Source organism: Nannospalax galili, unplaced genomic scaffold, assembly GCF_000622305.1.
Source record: "Nannospalax galili isolate Female #2095 unplaced genomic scaffold, S.galili_v1.0 scaffold284, whole genome shotgun sequence".
NCBI lineage: Eukaryota > Metazoa > Chordata > Mammalia > Rodentia > Spalacidae > Nannospalax > Nannospalax galili.
This window is the reverse complement of record NW_008354281.1, coordinates 5,741,943-5,764,223: the sequence shown is the minus strand read 5'-3', so window position 1 is coordinate 5,764,223 and position 22,281 is coordinate 5,741,943. Positions and strand designations below refer to the sequence as shown.

The window sequence follows — 22,281 nt, the reverse complement described above, 5'->3', positions numbered from 1 at the left end:
AAATACCTGAAAGCAAATCCTGAGTCCATCACTCTCAAGTTCAGCCCTGGCAGAAGAAAAAAAAAAAAAAAGAAAAATGAGCTATTTCCTTGGTGCTAATCATTGCTCCTTGCCTCTTCAGATATTTTCAGGACCAAATCCAAAAACTAACTCTTACTAATTTTAATCAGTTGTTACTTTCCTTCCCTCCACATGTATACAAGCACCTGTCAACCATCGAGGACCCTGTTGAGATGCATGAAGAGGGAACCCCTACTGTCTGACCAAACCCTAATCCAGCCCCCTGCCCCCCTGTCGACCCTGTCCAGCAGGAAGTAGCAAGATGACAACAGTGCTCCCTATCCTATAACACAAAAGGCTGGAATGTTAAGGTTCAGATAGCCCTGCCGCGTCACCAACAGGATCCCAAGGACTTCTCATGCTCCTGAGAAAAGGGAACCTAGCTGATAAGCACCTTGGTCTTTGAAGTCAAGAGAAGCAGACTTTTCTCCACTGTTTGGCCAACACAGCAGGCTTCCCCTTTGATCTCTAAAGAGGACAGGTCTTAACAGTCCTGCTCTCCCACTCCCCCCCACTTGAACTTTAAAATCTTTCCTCCTTCTGCAGGTGGCAGAAGCCTCCCTTTTAAAGGACCCCAGCTCAAGACCCCATTTTCCATTTTCCCTGCCCAGAAGGGAATCTGTCCCATGTGTTCCTTTGCTAATAAACCCTATTTTGATGGAGTTTTATCTGTGCCTCAGTGCCTCATCATCCATTCGCTCGTTCTCCACCAACTTTTTACCTATCACTTATATCATAAATCTTACACTGTTGAGTCAACTTGCATTCCAGGTTGATTTTATTGGCTGTTTTTCTTAGCATTAAATTTTCACATGCATTCTGGAATTTGGGGTTGTGTGCTTATTTGTGGAAAGCTCTTTGGATGGACCTCCTTCCTCCTCGCTTCCCTCCCTGCCTCCTTCCCTCTTTCCTCCCAGCTTCCCTGTTCTCTCCCTGCCTTTCTCTACATTTCCTATTCAGGTTTCTATTCTACAACCTGTCTTAAGTGATGCTGCAGAGAGCCACAGATGCTGCCATGGAACCAGCAGGTAGCAAAGTCACTCATATTTGCTGGGGGAAATGGTTACTGGAAGACTTTCATCTGCTTTTGTAAGCAAAAAGTCAGACCCTGGTCCTTGGCTTCATGTAAGGTAAGACTCAATCCTCTATTTTTAAGGGGGAAAAAAAAGCAAAAGTGGTTTCAATCACCATCTGTAGCCAAATTTATTCAGAGAGTTGTCAGCATTGTTTTTTACACTCTATAATTTTTGCTTCTCTCTTCAATCTAAGATGTTTTAAAAACTGTATTTCTTCAGGAAGCTGAAATATGAGGATCATGAATTCAAGGTAATCCTTGACTGTGTGTCATGTTGTAGGTCAGCATGGACTCATAAAATATCTGTAGTGGCCTAAATGAGAATGTCCCCATAGGCTACAAGTATTTGACATTTTGTCTCCAATTGGTGGTGCTATTTTGGGAGGTTTTAGGACGTGCTGGAAGAAGCATGTCACTAGGGGTGGGCCTTGAGAGTTCTTAAGCCTTGCCAGATTTCTGGTCTCTGCTTCCTGTGTCTGCTTGAAGATGTGATCCCTTGGCTTTCTGCTCCAGCCTCTTCTGTTGCATGCCTCCCCCTCCACTGTGGACTCTGACCCCAATGCAACCATAAGCCAAATAAACTCTTCCCTCTCTAAGTTGCCTTGGTCATGGTGTTTTATCACAGCAACAGAAAATTAATACAATATCAAATAAACAAAACCCAACACCCTTCCATATTCTTAATTTCATCTTATTAAGGATTTAAATTCCCTTTTAAATTTATGATTGATGCTAATTTCATCATAATTCGATCTCCCATATAGTTAAGATTATATTTTCAAAATGTCTTAAAGCATCTATTTAGACGATATTTTTTTCTTCTGACTTATTAACAAAGTAAATAAATTTAATTCTGATCATGAGCTCATTTGCATGTCTGAATGAGTTGTATTTGATCACAGCACAAGATTCTTTTGAATAAATTAAGATCTTATGTCAATAATCACACATGAAACATCAGTCTTCGTGTATATGCATGTATATATGTGTTATTTTAGAAGTTTGGGCTATTATCATAATAAAGACTTTATTATTAAAAAATCACCTTTTCAATCGGTATAAATCTAAATTTATTAACTCTTCCTGAGTCTTAGGGACTCCCCTGTTGATGAAGGGCCACCTACAATTTTTTCTGCATTTCAGTAGTATGCTTTGTTTTTAGTGCATTTTGTTTTGTTAAATTTCCAAGATACAACACACAAAACCAAAACCTCATAACAATATTCCATGCATTTCTATGCTGGTAAGAATTTCCAAGTTTTACATAAGTGGGCTCACTATAAATATGTTACCAGTATTAGAAAATACTGAAAACCTTTTTTTTTGGGGGGGGGTAGACCATTAATTCTTAATATGATACTGATAGTTATAACATTTCTTCTGGAAAATATTCTTATATGGCTGCAATATAATACTGACCCCAGGAAATGTTTATATTTCTAAAGAAAGTATTACTAATACACAAAGTGTCAGAATCACCTTATAGTAACGATTTCCCCTGGGTTTGCCCTTATGAGCCAGCTACAGTTGATTTTGGCAGGATATTCAGAAGGCCAACCTGGACTAGTGATTATTCCACTTGGTGCTCGGATTTGCTCTGGAGTCTCTCCACAAGCTGGAAGATAGTCAAACAATGTTAGCTAATCATTACATTTTAAAACACAGCATTAAATAAACAACATTTATTACTATAACACTTTAGACATCAAATCATATGCAGTAAGATGTGGTTCATCAACCTCAGAAAGCTTCTATTATTCCACTATGATATTTTCTTTTCTTTTAGACAAAGAAACCTTTTGCCCCTTTTAGACAAAGAACCATATCCCAATTTGGACGCTACTAGCAGGGAAGAACTATTCAAACTGGAGCACTCAAGAGCTAGAATTTTTAGGGTTAGACATAGTAGAGATTAGTCAATTTACCCATCCATCTTTTCTCAGCTTTTTAAAAAAATTATTTTATTTTGATTATTCAACATTTACTAAGCTAATATATTTATATCCTTAGGATCATCAAGTTGCTTTCAGAGAGTTCAAATAACTATAAGGTACTGAACTGCAGCTTTTGTTACCACGAAGTTGAGGACTTGATAAAGACAGCAAGACATTAAAAATACTACAAAGCTGTTCTTGTGTTTATTCCATTAATAATCCTAAACTTAATTTACAGGGTCACAGATGATTCCTAAACTGTTGAAAAATAAACATTTGACATAATATTTAAAACATCACTGTGTGGTTGGATATCTGAACACCAAAGAAGGACATCCTCAGGTTTAAAGAATAAACCTGAACTAATACCAACACTTTCCTAGATGGTTTTCGTATTATTTTCAATTGCCACTTATAACAGTTAACTTTTATGTAACTACCTAGGATCCTGCTGGTAATTTGACAACTTATTCTTCCCCCAATTAAAAATAAAATCACTTGGTTACACATGAAAGAAAACAGAAAGGAAGAAAGCTAGCTAGCTAAAGGCTTTAGTGGCTTACAGACTTATTTAATGCACTCTCAATAAGTAACAGGAGATTAGAAACTACAAGCTACAAGTGGGTAGGTAAAGAATTTTCAGAAACCTTGAGGCAATTTTAAGAAAAATGATAGAACTACATATTGAACTAAGAAAAAAAAAAAAAAAATGATGCGCTGCATTCCCAGCCTAGTAAATGAATTAATATCCATACCTACATATGAGCTGTTGAGTAAGTGACTCAGTATAAGCAAAGCACTTGGCACAACATATGGCCTGAATTCTCATGGTTTTAGTCCTGCAGTCAGTTTAAAAGTCAGGTAACCTGGGCCTGGAGAGATGGTTCAGTGGTTAAGAGTACTGGTTGCTCTTGCAGAAGACCTGAGTTCATATCCCAGTACCCACATGGCAGCTAACAACTGTTCATAACTCCAGTTTCAGGGGATCCAACACCCTATTCTGATCTCCATAGGCACTGCACGACATGGATGGACTTACATATATGCAAGCAATACACTCATACACGTAAAATAAAAAACAATAAATATTAAAAAAAAAATCAGGTAACCATGGGGCTGGAGATATAGGGCTGAGTAGTTAAGAGTCCTTACTACTCTTGCAGAGGACCTGGGTTCAGCTCCCAGCATCAACATGGCAGCTAACAATCATCCCTAACTCCATTTCCAGGGCAATCCGATGCCCTTTTCTGGCCTCCATAGGAGTGCATGCACACTGTACATTAACATACATGCAGGCAAAACACCCACACATGATATAAAATAACTAAATAACTAAATAAATACAAATCAGATAATCAGATTCCTACTCAAATATCTTACTGCAATGATAACCAGATAAATGATTTTATTTTATTTTATTTTTTTTGTAAAAGAGGTTACATGGTCCATTTACTTTAGGCTAAGCATGCTGGGAAATATCCTATGCAGTTTTAAGACTGTCATTCAGTGACCAAAATAAAGCTATACTGCTTAAAGTCAATCTTTATTTCTACAGAATAAATCACCATGCGTAGAAAATCCACAATTGTATTCTTAAAGCATATTCTACTGCAGAAACAAACACATTCAAGCCTAAAAGGGCTCTATGCTAAATTGGAATGCACTACCAAAGGACATGTTTTGAATCACTTTCAGAACACTGAGATTCAAGGTCCAGGGCGCAGGGGCACCACATGCCAAGGGCTTGGCCTTCATCTCACTGCCCAGACACAGGCAAAGCTGCTACTTACTTATTGATTGACTGATTTGTTATTTATTTTTGCTGTCATTGTTTCATTAATAGTAAATTTCCTGAGTCTGGCATGTAGAATACTCCTAGAATCCCAGTCCTTGGGAAGTACAGCAGGTGGATCAGGAGTTTGGGGTCATTCCTGGCTACATAGTGAGCCTAGCCTGTACCACATGAACCAAACTTCAAGAAATCCAGAAAAGTAAATTTCCTATGAAAAATAATTTAATTTTAATGAATAATGTTTTAGAAAAGGACTAGATTTAAGAGTTTATTGAAAGTAAAATACCAGTTTTGCTTCCCCTTTGTTGAGATACCACCACAACAATTTCATGAAAAGATACTCTAAGACATTTTTTAATTATTTTAACCAAGGCAAAATTTTAAATTCATTAAGGTATAAATAAACACACATATGCACACACACACAAATAATCATAACATGGAAAAGTATTCTCTCCTAATATGGAAAACTTCACTTTAGTAAAACATTAATCTACAATAAAAATTAACATAATTTTCAGTTAAATTATATTTAACTTAGAATTATAATATAATACCAGCAAGTAGGTACTCAAATAGTCAGCTGACTTAACAGTAGTGAGATGTAGCAGAAATTTAAATAAACAATAGATTAACTCCAGAGAAAAACTAGAAAGAATATTATTAGGGTTTTTATTAGGTTTTAAGAAGGAAAAAAAAAAAAAAAAAATCCCAACACATGAGAAAACCCATAGGTGGTGCTCTTATACCACTAACTAAAGTTAGGGTATGATACACAAAAATATGTATTGTGAAAACTTGCATACAACTGCATAAGGATAAAACAGACTACCATAAATAACTTATTTTAAGGTTAATTTATATTTCTAATTCCATTTTATTAACATTATTTAAAAATACACATAATTCCCCTTAATAAAAACAAAACTATAGTATCAAAGTTCTTCCTCAAATTCATTATAGATACACTGACTTTATTTTACACAGTTGCAACTTGACTGAATCTGACATTCTGTTCCAGTAGCTTTAGAAAAAATTAAAAAAACCATTTTATTATTTTTTATTTTATGTGTATGCATGTATTGCCTACATGTAGGTAAATGCACCCGTGTTGTGCAATGCCTGCAGAAGACAGAAGAGGCTGTTGGATTCCCTGGAGCTGGAGTTACGGACAGTTGTTAGCTGCCATGTGGGTGCTGGGATTCAAACCCAGGTCTTCTGCAAGAACAACCAGTGTTCTTAACCACTAAGACATCTCTCCAACCCCAGAAAAAATTCTTTAACTGACATATAAATTCATGAAACTGTACATGTTAATGTGATATCGTGAAATGTTTTAATACATGTACTACCATATAATGTTAAAACAGGTCTAATGTATCAATTTCTTCAAATATTTATCAGTTCTTTCTGGTGATCCACTTCTATTTTAATCAATACATTTATCCAAGTACAAGATATTGAGTATGCAGACAAACATACTCTAGCACAATCATAACTTATTCTCTTCTATATCCAAGAAAGAATGAATTCAATTGCTAAAAGAAATACGGACACTTTCTTGTTCTGTTTTGGTTAAGAGTTTGCTGATCTATACTGGTAGATGTGGACTAGGAGGATCTTAGACACCACTTGATCTGCCATTTACTGTCTTTGCTGAAGTATAAACTACTAAAACTTATTGAGTCTTAATTTCTTCACATTAAAATAAGGAGTTGCTGTTTGGGCATGTCCACCATCTATTTGAACCCTCTTTTCTCCATGCATCATGTGATTCTACTGTATTTCTAAAAGCTTATCAGGATACACCAATACATCTTTCTTTCCTCACTTAGCATTTTCTTGATCTACTGAAATCAGACTTTCAATTCTGACCTTAGCCAGAGAAACTATACACCATCAATCAGGCAAAGGAGACCACTCACCTTACTGCCAAATCCAGTCCCCTCAACCCCAAGATACTTGATCTTTCTAGAGAATCTGACATTCACTTTCTTTTCTACCTTGTACTGATTACTACTCTGACTTGGGTGACACCACCTCCTGATTGGTCTGTGTCAGTTTTCTGGGAGTAGATTCCCCTTTCCCAGCTACTTTGGATAAGGCTTGTTCCAGAGTCTCTTTTCTTTACACTCAGTGTAAGAATTCATAGACTCTTACAATCTCAATTACAATCTATAGGTGTGTGCTTAAAATCTCTAACCAGGAGACTTTGCATAGTCAAATGCTCCCTGGATATTCTAATCTCAAATTCAACATGATCAAAACTATGTGTTTCCCAAACTCTTCTCTCCATTTTATATTCTAAATCTTTACAGGCTCAGGTATCATTTGAATAAAGAAAAGCACAGTGAAGTAAAAAGGAAATTTGCTTCAAGAATACCACAGGTCATCTCAAGGATTTTCAAGGAAAAGAAACAAAGTAAAGCAAGACTTCACAAGACTAAAATTGGAAATTTCAGACAGAAACCAAGTTTACTTTTACTACTTGTCATGAAAAGCAAATTCCAAGCTTCTACTTCATGTCTTTGAATCCTTTATTTCTTTCATTAGTTTAGTACTTTATAAATGACCTCACAATCCAAATTCATCTTAATACTTCGGCTCCAGTACTTAACCTCAACTATAATTTGAAGGAGTTTACTGTGATCAGTGTGATTAAATTTAAGCCTCTATTGGCTCAATTTTAAATTATAGGAATTAAAACCATGAACACCAAGCCAAGGGTGTTGAAGACTTAAATACAATTATTTTGATAAAGGACTTATATATGGCTATTATTGATTATAGTAAACTATCAACAAATAATATTACATGACATGCCAAATCAGACTGGTAAACAAAACCTAGCATGCTTCCAGGGGCCTGTGCTTGGCTCAGTAGAAAGGAAGACAGTGATCATTTAATATATGCTCTTGAAAGAGTAAGAAATGATTATATAGCTTGAATTCCTATCTGACAGGGATGAAAACAAGAATAAGGATGGGGCTGGGACTGATACAAAACTTCACTTTTATAACCTTTTTTTTTAAACAAAACAAAACAAAACAAAAAAAACCCCTTACGTTTTAGCTCTTTTAAACCTCATCTTTTAGTTTTTGACAGTACTTCCAATTTATGGTACATCAATACTGATCTTCTTTTACCTACATCCATTCAATCCATGCCTTCCCTTTTGCTTATACATAATTATTTTAGCTATGGTCTAGTTAATTCTTCAACAGTTCATTTATATGTAATTGGCAAAGGGAGAAATTTTGTCAGTATAATGCAAATTTTTTTTCTAGCATGCTAATGCTTTGTGGTAGGAGTTTTTACAGCTAAGGAAAAAAAAAATACAAAAATCTCTTAGAAGAATCTCCCTTTATTATAAGAAGTAGCTACTTTCCTGAACTAAAGAATGGCTTGCCTTCTAAATGGTTATTGTGGGAAGCTGCAGGTACCAATTGACATGGTAAGACATCATACCATATGAATACAAAGTACCTTCCTGATGAAGGATTTGTCTCAATTATATTTTGGGGGGTTTGATCATACTGGTCTCTGTTAGAAACAGATTCTTTGAGAAGCAAGGACGTGTGGCTGCACAGCATGGACCAATTTTAGGTACAAAAAGTCCATGGATACTCGACTACACTACTGTTCAGACTAAGAAGTTATTTGTTCTTGCTATATTTATAGTTATATACTTGTGAGAAAGCTGCTCCAACACTACTGTTCTCAAAGGCCTCTTATTTTAAGTTGTGGTTTTGTAAAACATGAAGTTTCTAAGAAGATACATACATACAGCATTATGTCAGAAATTGATGTGTTTTTGTTAATTGTTATGTCTTTGTTCATTCTGCTTTCTTAATACATTTCTTGTTGCAGTATCAACTGTTTTTCAAACATAAACATCAACCAAACAATCTATTTAATTTACTTGGTGGGCACCATTTAGACATAAACAAAAAATTATGCATTTTTGTATAATGATGGCACACATCTACAATTTTAATAAATTCCCAGTTAAATCCAGGAATACAGCCCCACCCCCATATCAGTAGGGTTTAATTGTTCATTCAAAAGACAGCAACTTGCTAGGTGTGGTGACATTTGCCACTTGGGAGGTAAAGGCAGGATGATATGGAGTTTGAAGCCTGCTTGGGCTACAGAGTAAGATCCAGACTCAGAAAACCAAACTAAACTAAGTCAAATGAAAAGAAAAACAAACAATGTAAATGATAGCTACATCTTCTTTGTAGGCTCATATAGTGATGAGGCTAACAGCCCCTCAAAAGTCTATTTATTACATTCACAGTAGATGTAGTGTACAGGACATCTGGGGTGATAAACAAAAAACAATGACATATTTAGAACCCTGGAGATCAAGGCTGAACGAAATACATATGATTTTTATTTATCATGTACTCTGTTGTTTAGGAAAGAGAGAACTCACTAAAGAATGAATAGATATTCTTTGATAGACTTCTCAGATTTTGATATTAGGTTCATAGTTTAAATTACAAAGATCTCACTGTATGGCACAGAAAACTAAGCAAAACTGATAGAAAAATACTCAATATTTTTTTATTCTATTGATATTTCAATAATCTCATGAAGAAGGCACAGAACTGTGGTTGTAAAAGTAGATTAATGTATTAGATTTATCTTTTAAAGTAGTCACTTAAAAGCTGGAAGGGTTCAGATGACACATGGGAGCGAAGGGAGTCACTTTAAAATAATGTCAAGTAAATCCTTTATTTCAGATTTCATAGTTTTTAAAGCTTGGAAGAAAGAAGCAAAGAAATTTATGGCTAGAGCTAAACTACTAGCAAAAGAAAAAGTACAATTTACTGTTCAAAGGATGGAAAACTAGGCTTCTTTTCAAAACTGACAAGGGTTGACACTTTATTGTAAAAAGTAGTTGAGATTTAAAGGCACATGACACTTAGGTGGTTTTGATCTTATAAATCATAAAACTGAAATATGAGAAAGTCATGCTTACTAACCAGTACATTTCTCTTTTGAATATTTTATTTATTATTTTTATGTGTATGAGTGTATTGCCTGCATGTATGTAGAAGGCACCTGCACTGTGCAATGCCTGCAAAGGTCAGAAGAAGGTGTTGGATTCTCTAAAACTGGAGTTACTAACGGGCACTAGCCGCCATGTGGGTGCTGGGAATTGAACCCGGGTCCTCAACAAGAGCAGTCAGTGCTCTTAACTGCTGAGCCATCTCTCCAGCTCCAAACCACTACATTCCTTAAGAGAAATACAAAGGATGCAAACAAGGTAAGGAGAAGGCACTTCCATGGAAGACAGCTGTGTAACAAAGTGTGGTTGTTACCTAATTGAAGAAACGTTACCAGTTACTATGACAAATACATAAGACAGTATAGTACTAAATGACAGGCTTTTCTGTGGTAACTTAGAAAGATAAATAGCACTACAAAATAATCTTTTCAAAATAATTTGAACCACATCCTTTCCTATCAATGTAAGCTTACCTTAGCTTGACTAGGGTCAATTGAGCCATTAAATTCTTCTAGTTTAGAATATGCTTTTTTACTCTAGTTCTACCTATGTATTAAAGAAAGAAATCCTTTGTTCACATCAAGTGTAAGACCCCCCATACTATACTTTCATAATACAGGGTTTTTTTTTTAAGCTTTTTTTTCCTGGTTAATAATACCATGTATTTAACTCATGTGTGGGAAGAAAAACTGCTGAGGCAAAGAGATCTGCTAAAAGAGAAAATATCTAAGAAGATATAATAAGAAGGAGTTGATTCCAATGAAAGAAATGCATTTGGAAAAAAAATCATCTCTAGGGTTGGGGAGGCAGCTCAGTCAGTAAAATGCTTGCTTTGCAAGCATGAGGACCTGAGTTCAATGCAGCACCCGCATAAAAATCCAAGGTGTTTAACAGTGTGTGATTACTGTAATCCTGGTTCTGGGGAGGCACAGAGAAGTGGATCCCTGAGCTGACTGGCTGGTCAGTCAGTCTTAGCCTACTTTGCCACCTCCAGGCTAATCAGAGGCCCTATTTCAAAAACTCAAGTAAGTGATGGTGGGGTGCTCAGTGGTGAATGTGACATCTACATCAAACCCAAACCCTGCGAGGCTCAGGGAATGTCTAGGAAGAGGGTGTGGAAAGCCTGTAGGAGCCAGAGGTTGTGGAGGACTGCTGCCAAATACTGTCTTCTGGACATGACAGGGCTGTTAGACTCTTGAACTCACAGCTGTAGCTGCCTGCAGAAGATTAAGTCAGTCGACATTCCAGCATGGATGGAGGAGGGGCTCACAACACCCCCAACTCCCTGCCCCAGCTGAGGAACTATTGGTGGTTGGATGATGGCTGCTCAGGAGGAAGAGAGGACGGGTGGAAGAGTCAGTTTTCTTTAAGGGTGTGATCTCTGGTAGATCGTCCATGCAGTAGATGGCCCTTCACCCATGTATAATATGAGCAGCATGGATTGGACTCAGTAGGCTACGAAAAAAAATAATAAAAGAGAACATGAAGTTGGGAGTGTGGTGGTGGAGTCTGGGAGGAGTTGAAAGGGGTATAGCGGGTGGATAAGGTCAAAATACACTGTACACACGTATGAAAGTGTAAAGACAGAGCCTCTCAATGTAACCATGGCTAGCCCAGAACTCTCTCTATAGACTAGGATGGCCTCAAATTCAGAGAGATCCACCTGCCTCTTCCTCCCAAGTGCTGGGATTAAAGATATACCCAGCCATGTATGAACATTTTAAAGAAGAAATAAAAATTATATTAAAAAAACAAAAAACACGGCGGGTAGCTCCTGAGGAGACGCCCAAGGTGATTCTACTGAGAAATTTCCACCATAAGACTAGCCTGTGGTCATTTTCTTGATTAACAATTGATGTAGGAGAGTCCAGCCCACTGTGGGCAGTGCCATTCCTGGGCATACGGGCCTGAACTTATCTATGTAAGAAAAGTAACTGAGCAAGCCAGGACAAAAGCAAGTCAGGAGGCAGCATTCCGCCAGGGTCGCTGCTTTGGTTTCTGCCTCCAGGTTCCTGCCTAGAGGTCCTGCCCTGCCTGCCCTCAATGATAGGCTGAGCTGGAAATTGTAACATAAAACAAACCTTTTCCTCCTCCAGTTGGTTTTAGTCAGGGCTTTATCGCTGTAATACAGAAGCAAACTAGGACACATGCACATCATAAAGCACATGGAAAAACTGATATGTGGTTAGATGATTAACATGAACATGAGACACCTAGTGACTGCCTGCTGATTTAGGACAGCAGTAGCAGTCTGAAACTTAAAAGTTATGGTGCATGATGCTGAGGGTGATATTTCTGTGTCAATTTAGAAAAATACAGTTCATAAGTTCAAGACCTCTGAATATCATCAAAGTGAAAAAAGTTAAGTTCAGCCTAAATCCCATAGCCACAGAAAGGTTAAAAATTAGCTTTCACTGAGCACATGTTATCTATCACGTACTTGCTTTTCCTCATTTCTTTTCCTATTTAATTCACACTATTATTATTCCTATTAGGAGATGGAAAAATCAGAGAAATAACGTGATTTTCCTAGGCTTGTGTCAGAACTATGAAAGAGTCTGGGCAGTGGGCTTCAGAAGCTGCATTCTTACCCACCAAGGAGCTCCCCATGACACTCAAGGTGATTATCGGCATGTGGGAAGATGGTAGAAAGGACCTATTTCAATAGAATTTCAATAAGACAAAAGTCAGAGCAAGATCTACGGGCCCTACTTTAACATGGAGAGAAGTGGTACAGAATGTATAATGAACAACACAGAGAAATGGGGTTAAGTTTCTAAAGAGTGATCCTTATTGTTAAAAACCCACCCAGGAACAGCAAGCAGTACTAAACTGCATCTTAGTCTCTTCAGAATTAAAAAAAAATTTATAAACATCATGTTATCATTTAGATCTTAAATGTCCCCTTTAAGGTTCATGTTTTCAAGGTGTAGTGAGCCTGTGGTACTACTGGGAAGCTGAGGAACATTTAGGAAGTGAGGGCATACTGAGGCTGCAGTCCCTTCTTCCCGCTCTGCTTCTAGGTCATCATAAGGTGAGCACTTTCCCCTACCAAGTGTTACCATGATGAAGTGCTGTTTTGCCAAAGGCCCAAAGCGACAAGGCTAAGTGACTATAACTAAAACCTCAAAACCATGAGCCAAAACACTTTCCTAATTACAAGGTGATTATTTCAGGGATTTTGACACAATGACACAAAGCTGGCTAAGACAACACTTAATGTGAAACTCAAAACTCTGATCGAACTGTTAGAAGAAAACATTGGCCGTATCTTTAAGATATACATGTAGGAAAGGACTTTGTAAATCAGACACCAGTTGTTCAGGAATTAAGGTCAAGAATCAACAAGTGGGACCTCACTGAACTAAGAAGCTTCTGTACAGCAAAAAAACAACCAAGAAAGTGAAGAGAAAATCTACAGAGTTGGAGAAAATCTTCACCAGTGACACATCTGACAGAGGTTTAACATCCATAATATATAAAGAACTCAAAAAAACAAAGAACCAAGAAAACAAAAGACCCAATTAAAAGGTGGGTTAAAGATCTAAACAGAGAATTCTATAAAGATGGCTAAGAAATATCTTAAAAAGGACTCAACATCGTTAGTAATCAAGAAAATGCAAATTAAAACCACCTTAGAATTTCGTTTTAACCCAGTCAGACTGGCTACCAAATGCTGGCCAGGATGTCAATAAAGCAGAATGCTCATCCACTGCTGGTGGGATTGCAAACTCGTGCAACCCCTATGAAAAGCAGCACAGAGAACTCTTAAAAACCTAAAAATGAACCTGCCATATGACCCAGTAATATCACTCCTTGGCATATACCCAAAGGACTCATCCTATTGCAGAGATCCTATTGCATGTTTGTTGCTGCTCTTTTCACAACAGCTAAGAGATAGAAGCAACGTGTCACTCAACTCACGAGTGGTTAACGAAAATGTGGTATGTTTACACAGTAGAGTTCTATTCAGCAGTAAAGAATGATAAAATAATGAAATTTTCAGGTAAATGGATGGATCTATAAACTGTTATATTAAGTGAAGTAACACAGACTTAGAAAAACAAAAGACATATGTTCTCTCTCATTTGCAGATCCTAGCACCAAATCCTTGTGAGTACATATCCTGATGTAACTGCAGGAACCAGGGAGGTAAAGGGAAAGAAGGAACCCGAGAGAGAAGAATGGTAGGAGACAGGTGTTACTAAGGGAAAAATGTGTAAAAAAGGGGGTAGTTAAATGGGAGGGGGAGGAGGGCTATACAAAGAACTATGGGAATAAAGGGGAAGAAGGAGCTCAATAGAGGTGGGACCACAGCAGACAGAAACTATCAAAAGAGAAATGGGGAAAATGGGGAAACTTTAAATGGGGAGGGTGGGGAGAGAGGATAAAACAGGGAGAGAAAGAGAAAAGATAGTGCCTAGCTAATATAAAAAACCAGAGGGAATTATATTAGTCCAAAAACCTACTGAAAAATTACACATACACTATCTCTACATGAGTCCGTACTGCTGAAGACTGCATAACAAGAAACAGCGCCAGACAGAGAAACCTTCCTTTGAGTTGTTGGCCAGGGTAGTCCAAGAGACTCCCAAAATTACACAGGCTATTGCCACAGTCTTTGATTGCCTCCCAGAACTTGATGGTAAGACCCTATTGCTGAAGACAGGACATACTTTGGACACAGGATTCGGAACAACAGCGTTGGAACAGACCTGGAAGCCACCTCCCCTGAAGGCTAGCTCTCATAGCTTTGGAGAGCACTACACAAGATGCTAAGGAAGAATATCAATTGATGGTCCAACCCCGACTTCAAGGCCTAAAACTACATCAATGACCAGCACAGCAAACAACATTGGTGCAGTAGTGGCACTTTTATCTTAGGGGTAATCAACAGCTACCTATTTGGACTTAAAGCCCACTCAATGAGAGGAAACTCATGTGTGGTATTGTAAACCTAGTCAAATATACATAGCTGGAGAGATCATAGATCTTAGAGAAAACTCCAAGGCTGTCACATCCCTAGACAAATGTAATTTCTTATTATGTGTAAAAAATAGATCCCTAAATTTATAGACAAGTATCCTAGTCACCACCCATCAAAGAAGCTTTTTTTTCAAGAGACAGAGGTAATTACAGAGTTCCACAACTGGTCACACACAGAGGCTGTCTGTAAATTGCCCAAGTCTAAGTGACACATCTAGGGTACAACCTCTACACCTAAGGCTCACTGAACATAGAACAAGGGATGAAGAGAATACTAAAGCATCTTTCAATTCTCATCACTGAAGCTCCCTCATGCAACAGAGGGTCAGGAATGCAAAAGGTCACAAATGGCCAAAATGCAGAGAATAAGAGTCTACAGAGTGTGGGTCCTTGACAGGACTCCTATATTAAAATCCACCCACCCAGGGCTCAGGAACCATTGTGGAAGAGGGGGTGGAAAGATTGTAAGAGCCAGGGAGGAAGTGCATAATCATAGTCCTACGGGCTCCTGGGACTCTTCTCATACAAACCTACAGCAATGGTTCAGCATGCACAAGACCCATGCAAACTTAAGCAGACAAAAATACAGCACAGAACTGTGGAAATGAATTGCAGGCCCCAACTTCAAAGAATTATTGGCAGCTGATTACTGCTAGGTGAGGAAGAGCTCATCTTCTTAAGGGGAGGGACTCTAGATAGGCTGACTAGATCCCAGTGAATGAACTTGCACTGAGAGACAATAACTTTACATGATAATCCTTAACACAAATGACAGGAGGTATGAACTCCAGTGGGGGTAAGGGGGTGGGGTGGGGGGAGTAATGGGGCCAAAGGGGAAGGGAAAGATGACTTTCTGTATGAAATACACAAAATTCAATAAAAAAATTTAAAAAAGAATCTACTTTTAATGAATAAGAGAATGTACATGGGGTAATCATGGGTAAGATGCTTAGGGCCTGGAGTAGAACCATAGCAGTAAGAGGATTAAATGGAGGCTGAGGAAGTTTTCTGGCTTTTTGTTTGTTTTATTCTTTTAAAGAGGAACAGATGGAGAAGACAGCAGATAGGGCTGAGTGATCAAAAGTGATGGCATTGTCAAAGATGTTAATATGGGGTGGAGAGTCAATTAGGAAAGCAGGCTTGTTAAATGCAGAATCCATGAACCACTGAGGACACAGGGCAAGTTGACCAGTGAGTGCTGAAAGCTATATGAGGTGAAAGCACTGGGGCAGCCCTCTGTCAGAAGGTCATCCGAGAAGGAAGTAAGACTTGTGACCTGAACTAGAAACAAAAAGCTCTGCCTAGCAAACGAGTTTGGAAGTCCATATCTTCCACCGTGACTAGCTTTGCTGCCTATACCTAGTGTCTTGGCTTGTACCTTTGCTGTCCAGAGTCTTGGAGTTTTCTGAGCATGTTGTACTTGGCTAGGGCTCTGTTCTAAGAGAACTGTCAGAACATTGAGGATGGACAGGGAAGGAAGGGAAGGGGACAGACACTGGATATGGCATACTTCCCGAGTACACCAAATTTCATTCTTTAATTCTTCATTAAGAAGTCAGAAGCACTGAGGGTGTAGCTCAGTGTAGAGCCCTTGCTTAGGATTCAGGAGGCCCTGGCGTTCAATCCTTACCACCACCGCAAAGTAAGAAAACTAAACATTTCCTTCGATGGAAATATTAGTTTTTGAGAACAATATTTACTAGTCTAAAATGGGAAAATTTTTATACTGTTATTTTAAAGGTAAAAATGAACACGTGGAAAAACACAGTAATCTATTGTTCCCACTCAAGTCTCTCATTACTCTCAGACCAATTACTAGAAATCCTACATCCAGCTGTTTATAATTTACATGTGTATTCTGCATTAGATACTTAAGAATGGATGGACCAAAAGAACTATTCCCATTACTCTAAGTGACATTTCTTAAGAACCAATTTAGTTTACCTGAATATTAGCCCTAATCAAATCAGGTAATTCCATGGTTTCTTGATGATTACTAATGTCCAGAACAAAAAATAGTAATAAAAGGTTACATGGAAGTAAAATAAAACACACAACAAAGTCAGAAGAGGCACAAAAATAAATAAATAAAAAGGGAACAAGGAACACTAGAAACACAGCATAACACAGTATGTGGAAAGCAAAGATGCTGAACGTAATTCCACTGAAAGAAACTAACCACACTCTAAAGTTTCTAAGCACTAAGAATAATTTTGCTATCAAAGCATAAGATGAATAGTGAGGATCCTATTCACCCTTTATACTTTTAGGTCATGAGGGCATTCCTGCAGGGGCATAAAAACTATTGGTATAATACCTACATTTTCTAATTTATATACTAAGAAGGCTAAATGCTAAATAAGAGACCACTTCTATTGCCAGAATGGGAAAAACCATTAATTTCTATAGCTTACTGTGCCTCTTGTTGGAAGATAGAAGAAATGAGGCAGAAAGCAGTGCTTCAGCAAACCAACTGGTCTCAGCGTCGATTTTCCAAGCCATCTTTATCAGCTTTGACCGAATGTACATTTGCAATTAGGAATGTTCCAGAATTATGTTGTTTGTGAAGAGCAATAACCAAAAGTAAATATAATAATCAGTGTGTCTGAATGAGTGAGGGGTAATGAAAACTACTATCTATTTTGTTCTGGATACCATATTTCTATTTGTGCAGTTTAAGACCAAATCACTTTCTTGTTTACACTGGACTATTAGTAAACTGATATGGAAAATCTAGTTTGCTCACCTGCTGTATTAGTTTGCTTGTAAGAGAATACCAGAGAAAAAAACTTACAAAGAAAAATGGTTTCTTTTTGCTCACAGTTTTAAAGGTCTGATTCGATGACCCTCACTACTTAGGGTCTGTGGTCAGATAACACATCAAGGTAGGGGCAGATGATGCCTCGTCATGAGCCAAAGAGAATAAAGGGAGCCTCCAGTGATTCAAAGATCCCCCACTAGTCCTCACATCTCTAAAGATCAACCACAGGCCCATCTTCCCAAGCCTTTAATGGATGGACCTTTGAGTACCATCCAAACAATAGAAACGACTAAGCAACTGGCTTTTGTACAATAGTTACACACTAGACTTAGTAAAATTAGTGATGACTAATATGCTATTACACTTTGAAAATTATTCTCAAAGTGGCAGAGTGGAAAAGAAAATGTTCCATATGTGAACACAACTGTGGGTCTGGCCCACTGAGCACAAGGGATATGTTCACTAGATGCACTTCACTTCCATCACCTAAGCACCATATACTGTCACAACATGTCTACAGTACAGGTACACACCAGAACTGTTCTGATGCTGAGTTTGTCCACTGTTCATTATGATAATGTACCATAAAAATATCTTACTAAAATAGCTACTCAATAAATACTTGATAACATATAAACATTCTGATTACACAATATATTTAATATAATATCCATTATTATATAAGAGAATATTAACAATAAAATTATACAATATAGCATATAACAAAAATTATTTCCTTTCTAAAACTTACATCAGGTGCTCTACTCCAACTTTTGAAGCATTTCATGAATAAACTCTCTGAAGGGAGGGAGGAAATGATGTTGGCAGTTAATAGTATCCTTTACTAATGTGTGTTATTTTCCTTTACAATGTATTGTCTTGAATTCCCACTCATTTTCTTCATTTGAAGGGCAGTTTCTTAGTCACATTAATTTCTAGTTTATATTCTGAAATCTTAAAAATCTTAATGGATTCATTATCAACTAAGACATAGTAAGCTTTCATTCCTTTCTTCATTTGAAACATGGATAAAAGACACTGGTTGAATGAAACACTGAAATTCTTTTTAGTAGCTTTAACAAGAGGTCAAGGTATCTGAGTGAAAACTGCAAAATAATATTCAAATCTCATAGGAAAGGTTCAAAGGAGCACTTGGCTTGTTCATTCATATAACTTTTCCATATTTAAAAATAACTCTGTAGCACTATCAGATAATTATAATTTAAGCTTTATTTCCTTTCATATTCTTTATTTGCAAGCTCTTAAGAATTATAGAATAATAATGTTTTATCAGACTAAATATTCTGCAGGAAAACTGTAAAATACCACATTATGATGTTTAAAGATAAAGCAGTGGTTAAAAACAAGCCATTTTACTATAATGCTCTATAATATCACAAATTGTTAACTTATTTGTAAGTCAACTGCAATACATCAGAAGTTTTATTTTAAAAGGACACAACTAAACTTTTAGTTGTAAAAGATCAGCAGAGAGCTGCTAAGTAGCATTACTTAAAGCATTAAAGTTAATAGATTTAAGCATGAATAAAACAAAGTGTATTTTATAAAATGTTAAATAGAAAGGGCAGGAGATAAAATTAGTTATAATATAAGTGAAAATACAATTGTTTTTAAGGTATGCACAGAAAAGGCACACAGGTAATTAATTAAAATATTACAGTAGGAGGGTAATGTTAATAGGTGATTTTCTTTACCTTTTGCTTTAAAAACTTTTTTTTCTTAATGCTTAATGAAACTGTAACGAATGAATAGAATCTGTGAAAACAAACCCAATTTAGAAGCAATCAAGATTGGGGACAGCATCATCAAATACTGGTTGTTTGATTCAAGTCAGTATCATAAGTTAGATTAAATTTAAAAATCTTTAAAATCTTTAAAAAATCTAATGTATTTGTTTATATGTGCAAAGGGCTTGCTATAAATCAGTCTGACCTAAAATATGTTCCATTCCATGTAGCAAATGAGCTATACTTCAGCTTTTTTAAAAAAAGTTAAAAATTTAAAAAGAACAAGAGACATATAATTTAGGCTTAATTTTTAAAAAATTTATTTATTTATTTTTACACCCACTTCCCAGATAGCACCCTCCCATAGCCTCTCAGTCCCCACTAGAGCCCTTATACTCTGATATCCCTGCTACTGTCTGCTGTGTTGTTGGCACCCCTAGCCATTCCCCACTACTTGCCCTTCTGGTGAATCTAGTCAACCTATCTAGAAGTCTTTGTTTTAGGAGGGTCAGCTGTTCCTCATCTAGCAGTAATCAGACTTAATTTTTTAAAAGCAACATTAAAAATAGTCTTCCTCACACAATACAATTCAATTACTTAGTAGTGTCTCATATAATTTTATAATGATTTTCATGTTATCAGATTTACAAAAACATGTCTTTTCTCCCTTCTCTGTCTTATATATAACTGAAGATTTAAAATTCTGGCTCATGAAAAGTTCTAAATTAAAAGGAAAAATTATAAAAAATAAAGTATTATTCAATAAATTCTTTCATAATCATAATTACCAGACTTTTTATAATTTAATATTTCTCTTGCCAACCTGTAGTCATAAGAATGAGCAAAAGGCAAAGGCATGTCTCTTTTGAAAGGTTTTTGAGTAAGAAAATGACGGAAATGAACAGAATATTAGAAACAAAGTGTTCCCAGTATGGGAACCAAAAATATATTAGCAATCATAAATTACCTATTCCCTCCAGAATGGCACAAGTAAAAAAAACTAAGAAAGTCCTACTACCATTAATCCACAAACTAATGAAAGCTATATTAATCCGTTTAGTATTCACTAGGCATTGTAACAAGGCCTTTTGTAAATTCATTATCTAGTTTAATATGCTCTTCATTTGCCATAGGATTTACTCCATTAAGACCACACTGCACATGTACTCTGAACATGCTTACTTCTTCAATTAAATAGATTCCTTGAGATGTGAATATTTAACTCATTATTTACTGTGATGGCTAGTGTTAAGTCAAGTTGACAAAATCTATAATCACCTGGGAGATGGGCCTCTGTAAATCCTGAGGGGGAACATCTAGATTATATTACTTGAGACGGGAAGACCTATCTTAATTGTGGGAGGGACCGTTCCCCGAGCAGAGGATCCCAGACTATAAAAGGCAGAGAAAGCCAGCTGAGCAGACATCGCATCATCTTCTACCTACTGACTGTGGGTGTGATACAACAGATGGTTTCTAGTTCCTGCTGCCTTGACTTCCTGCCATGATGGACTGACTGTACTTTGAACTGGGGGCTAAAATAAACCCTTTCCTAAGCTGCTTTTTGTTAGGGTGTTTTATCACAGCAGTGGAAAAGTAACTAAGGCACTTGCTCCTACCATTCTTGGCACAAAGTCCATAGCAAGTGCTTTAATTCACAAGAATAAAACAAATTCAATATGGACAGGGTGAATGTCATCCTGATTTGTCTAGGATGGTCCTGGTTTGTCCACGGAAACAGTAAAACTTAAAAACAGCACATGCTTTCATTTTCAAAGTGTCCCATATTAGACAATAAGTTACTTGATGGGTTTGCTAACTAGACAGGTTAAAATCCATTCTGAAATTGTCAGTAGACTTTGCACAGAGTGAACAGCTGGAATACGACACAGCACCAGCAGAGCAGCAGACAGGGAAGAAGAGCAGAAACAGGAGGCACCAGGGAACACAAAGCTAGCGCACCATTCTAAACAGGTAGCACCAGGGAAGACCAAGCTAGCTCTCCACTGGAAGCAGGAGGCACCAGCTCACCATTCTAAGCAGGTAGCATCACAGAACACAGAGCTAGCTCACCATTCTGTTTGCTTCCTCAAGGGAGGGTATGCCCCACATTATGGATTCTTCCAAGGCTAGTTCTCCATTTTTGATCAGCACTGAAAGTACCCTGATTCTACTGGATGTAAGGACTGCAGAAACACTATACAGTTTGCACATTCCTGACTGCCAAATCTAAAATCCAAAGTAGTAGTCCAAATCTGAATGTATATTTTGTGTGTGCGTGTGTGTGTGTGTGTGTGTGTGTGTGTGTTGATGTGATGAACTTGGAGCTCTCTGGACTTCAGAATTTTGAATTAGAGATGTCCAATCAATGATGTCTATGCAAGTATTCCAAAGTCCAAGAACTTTGAAAATCTGAAATACTTCCAGTTCTAAACATTTCAGATAAGGAAAACATTTTAAATTACACATTGGCCAAAGAGCGGGAAAAATGTAATGAATCTGTGAACTTGAAAGCACTTTTTAAGAAAACATTTATTTTCTTTAATGGTGCAACAGGGATAGATTTTATATGCTATTCTTCATAGGAGAACAATTTTATAAGACTATTCATATTACTAAGGTTTTGATGACCTCTGAAGTACAGTATTTTATTGATATATAAATCCACTTGATTAAAACATGTTGTTGTGGGATGAAGTATGTTGTCCTTAAAATTCACTTATTCAAGTCCTAATACCAGTACTTCAGAATGCAACTGTAATTGGAGAGAATCTTTGATGAAGTAATTAAGTTAAAATGAGATCATGTGGGTGAGATGCTATGTTGTTCTTTTCATAAGACATCAGAACAGATTCACACAAAGGGCATACCAGGGCAGGGCATAAGAACGCAGCCATCTCAAAGTCAA

General features: G+C 37.0%; 1 protein-coding gene across 3 annotated transcripts in view; it reads right to left on the bottom strand.

The window, feature by feature from the left end:
- Nucleotides 1-22,281, bottom strand: part of Lrp12 (LDL receptor related protein 12) — a 91,672-nt gene that overhangs the window by 23,362 nt on the left and 46,029 nt on the right. For all 3 annotated transcript variants that reach the window (XM_029555201.1, XM_008851515.3, XM_029555202.1), the window contains one exon: nt 2,615-2,750. In XM_029555201.1, coding sequence (XP_029411061.1) covers nt 2,615-2,750 — 136 coding nt within the window. The remainder of the gene's footprint in view (nt 1-2,614; nt 2,751-22,281) is intronic.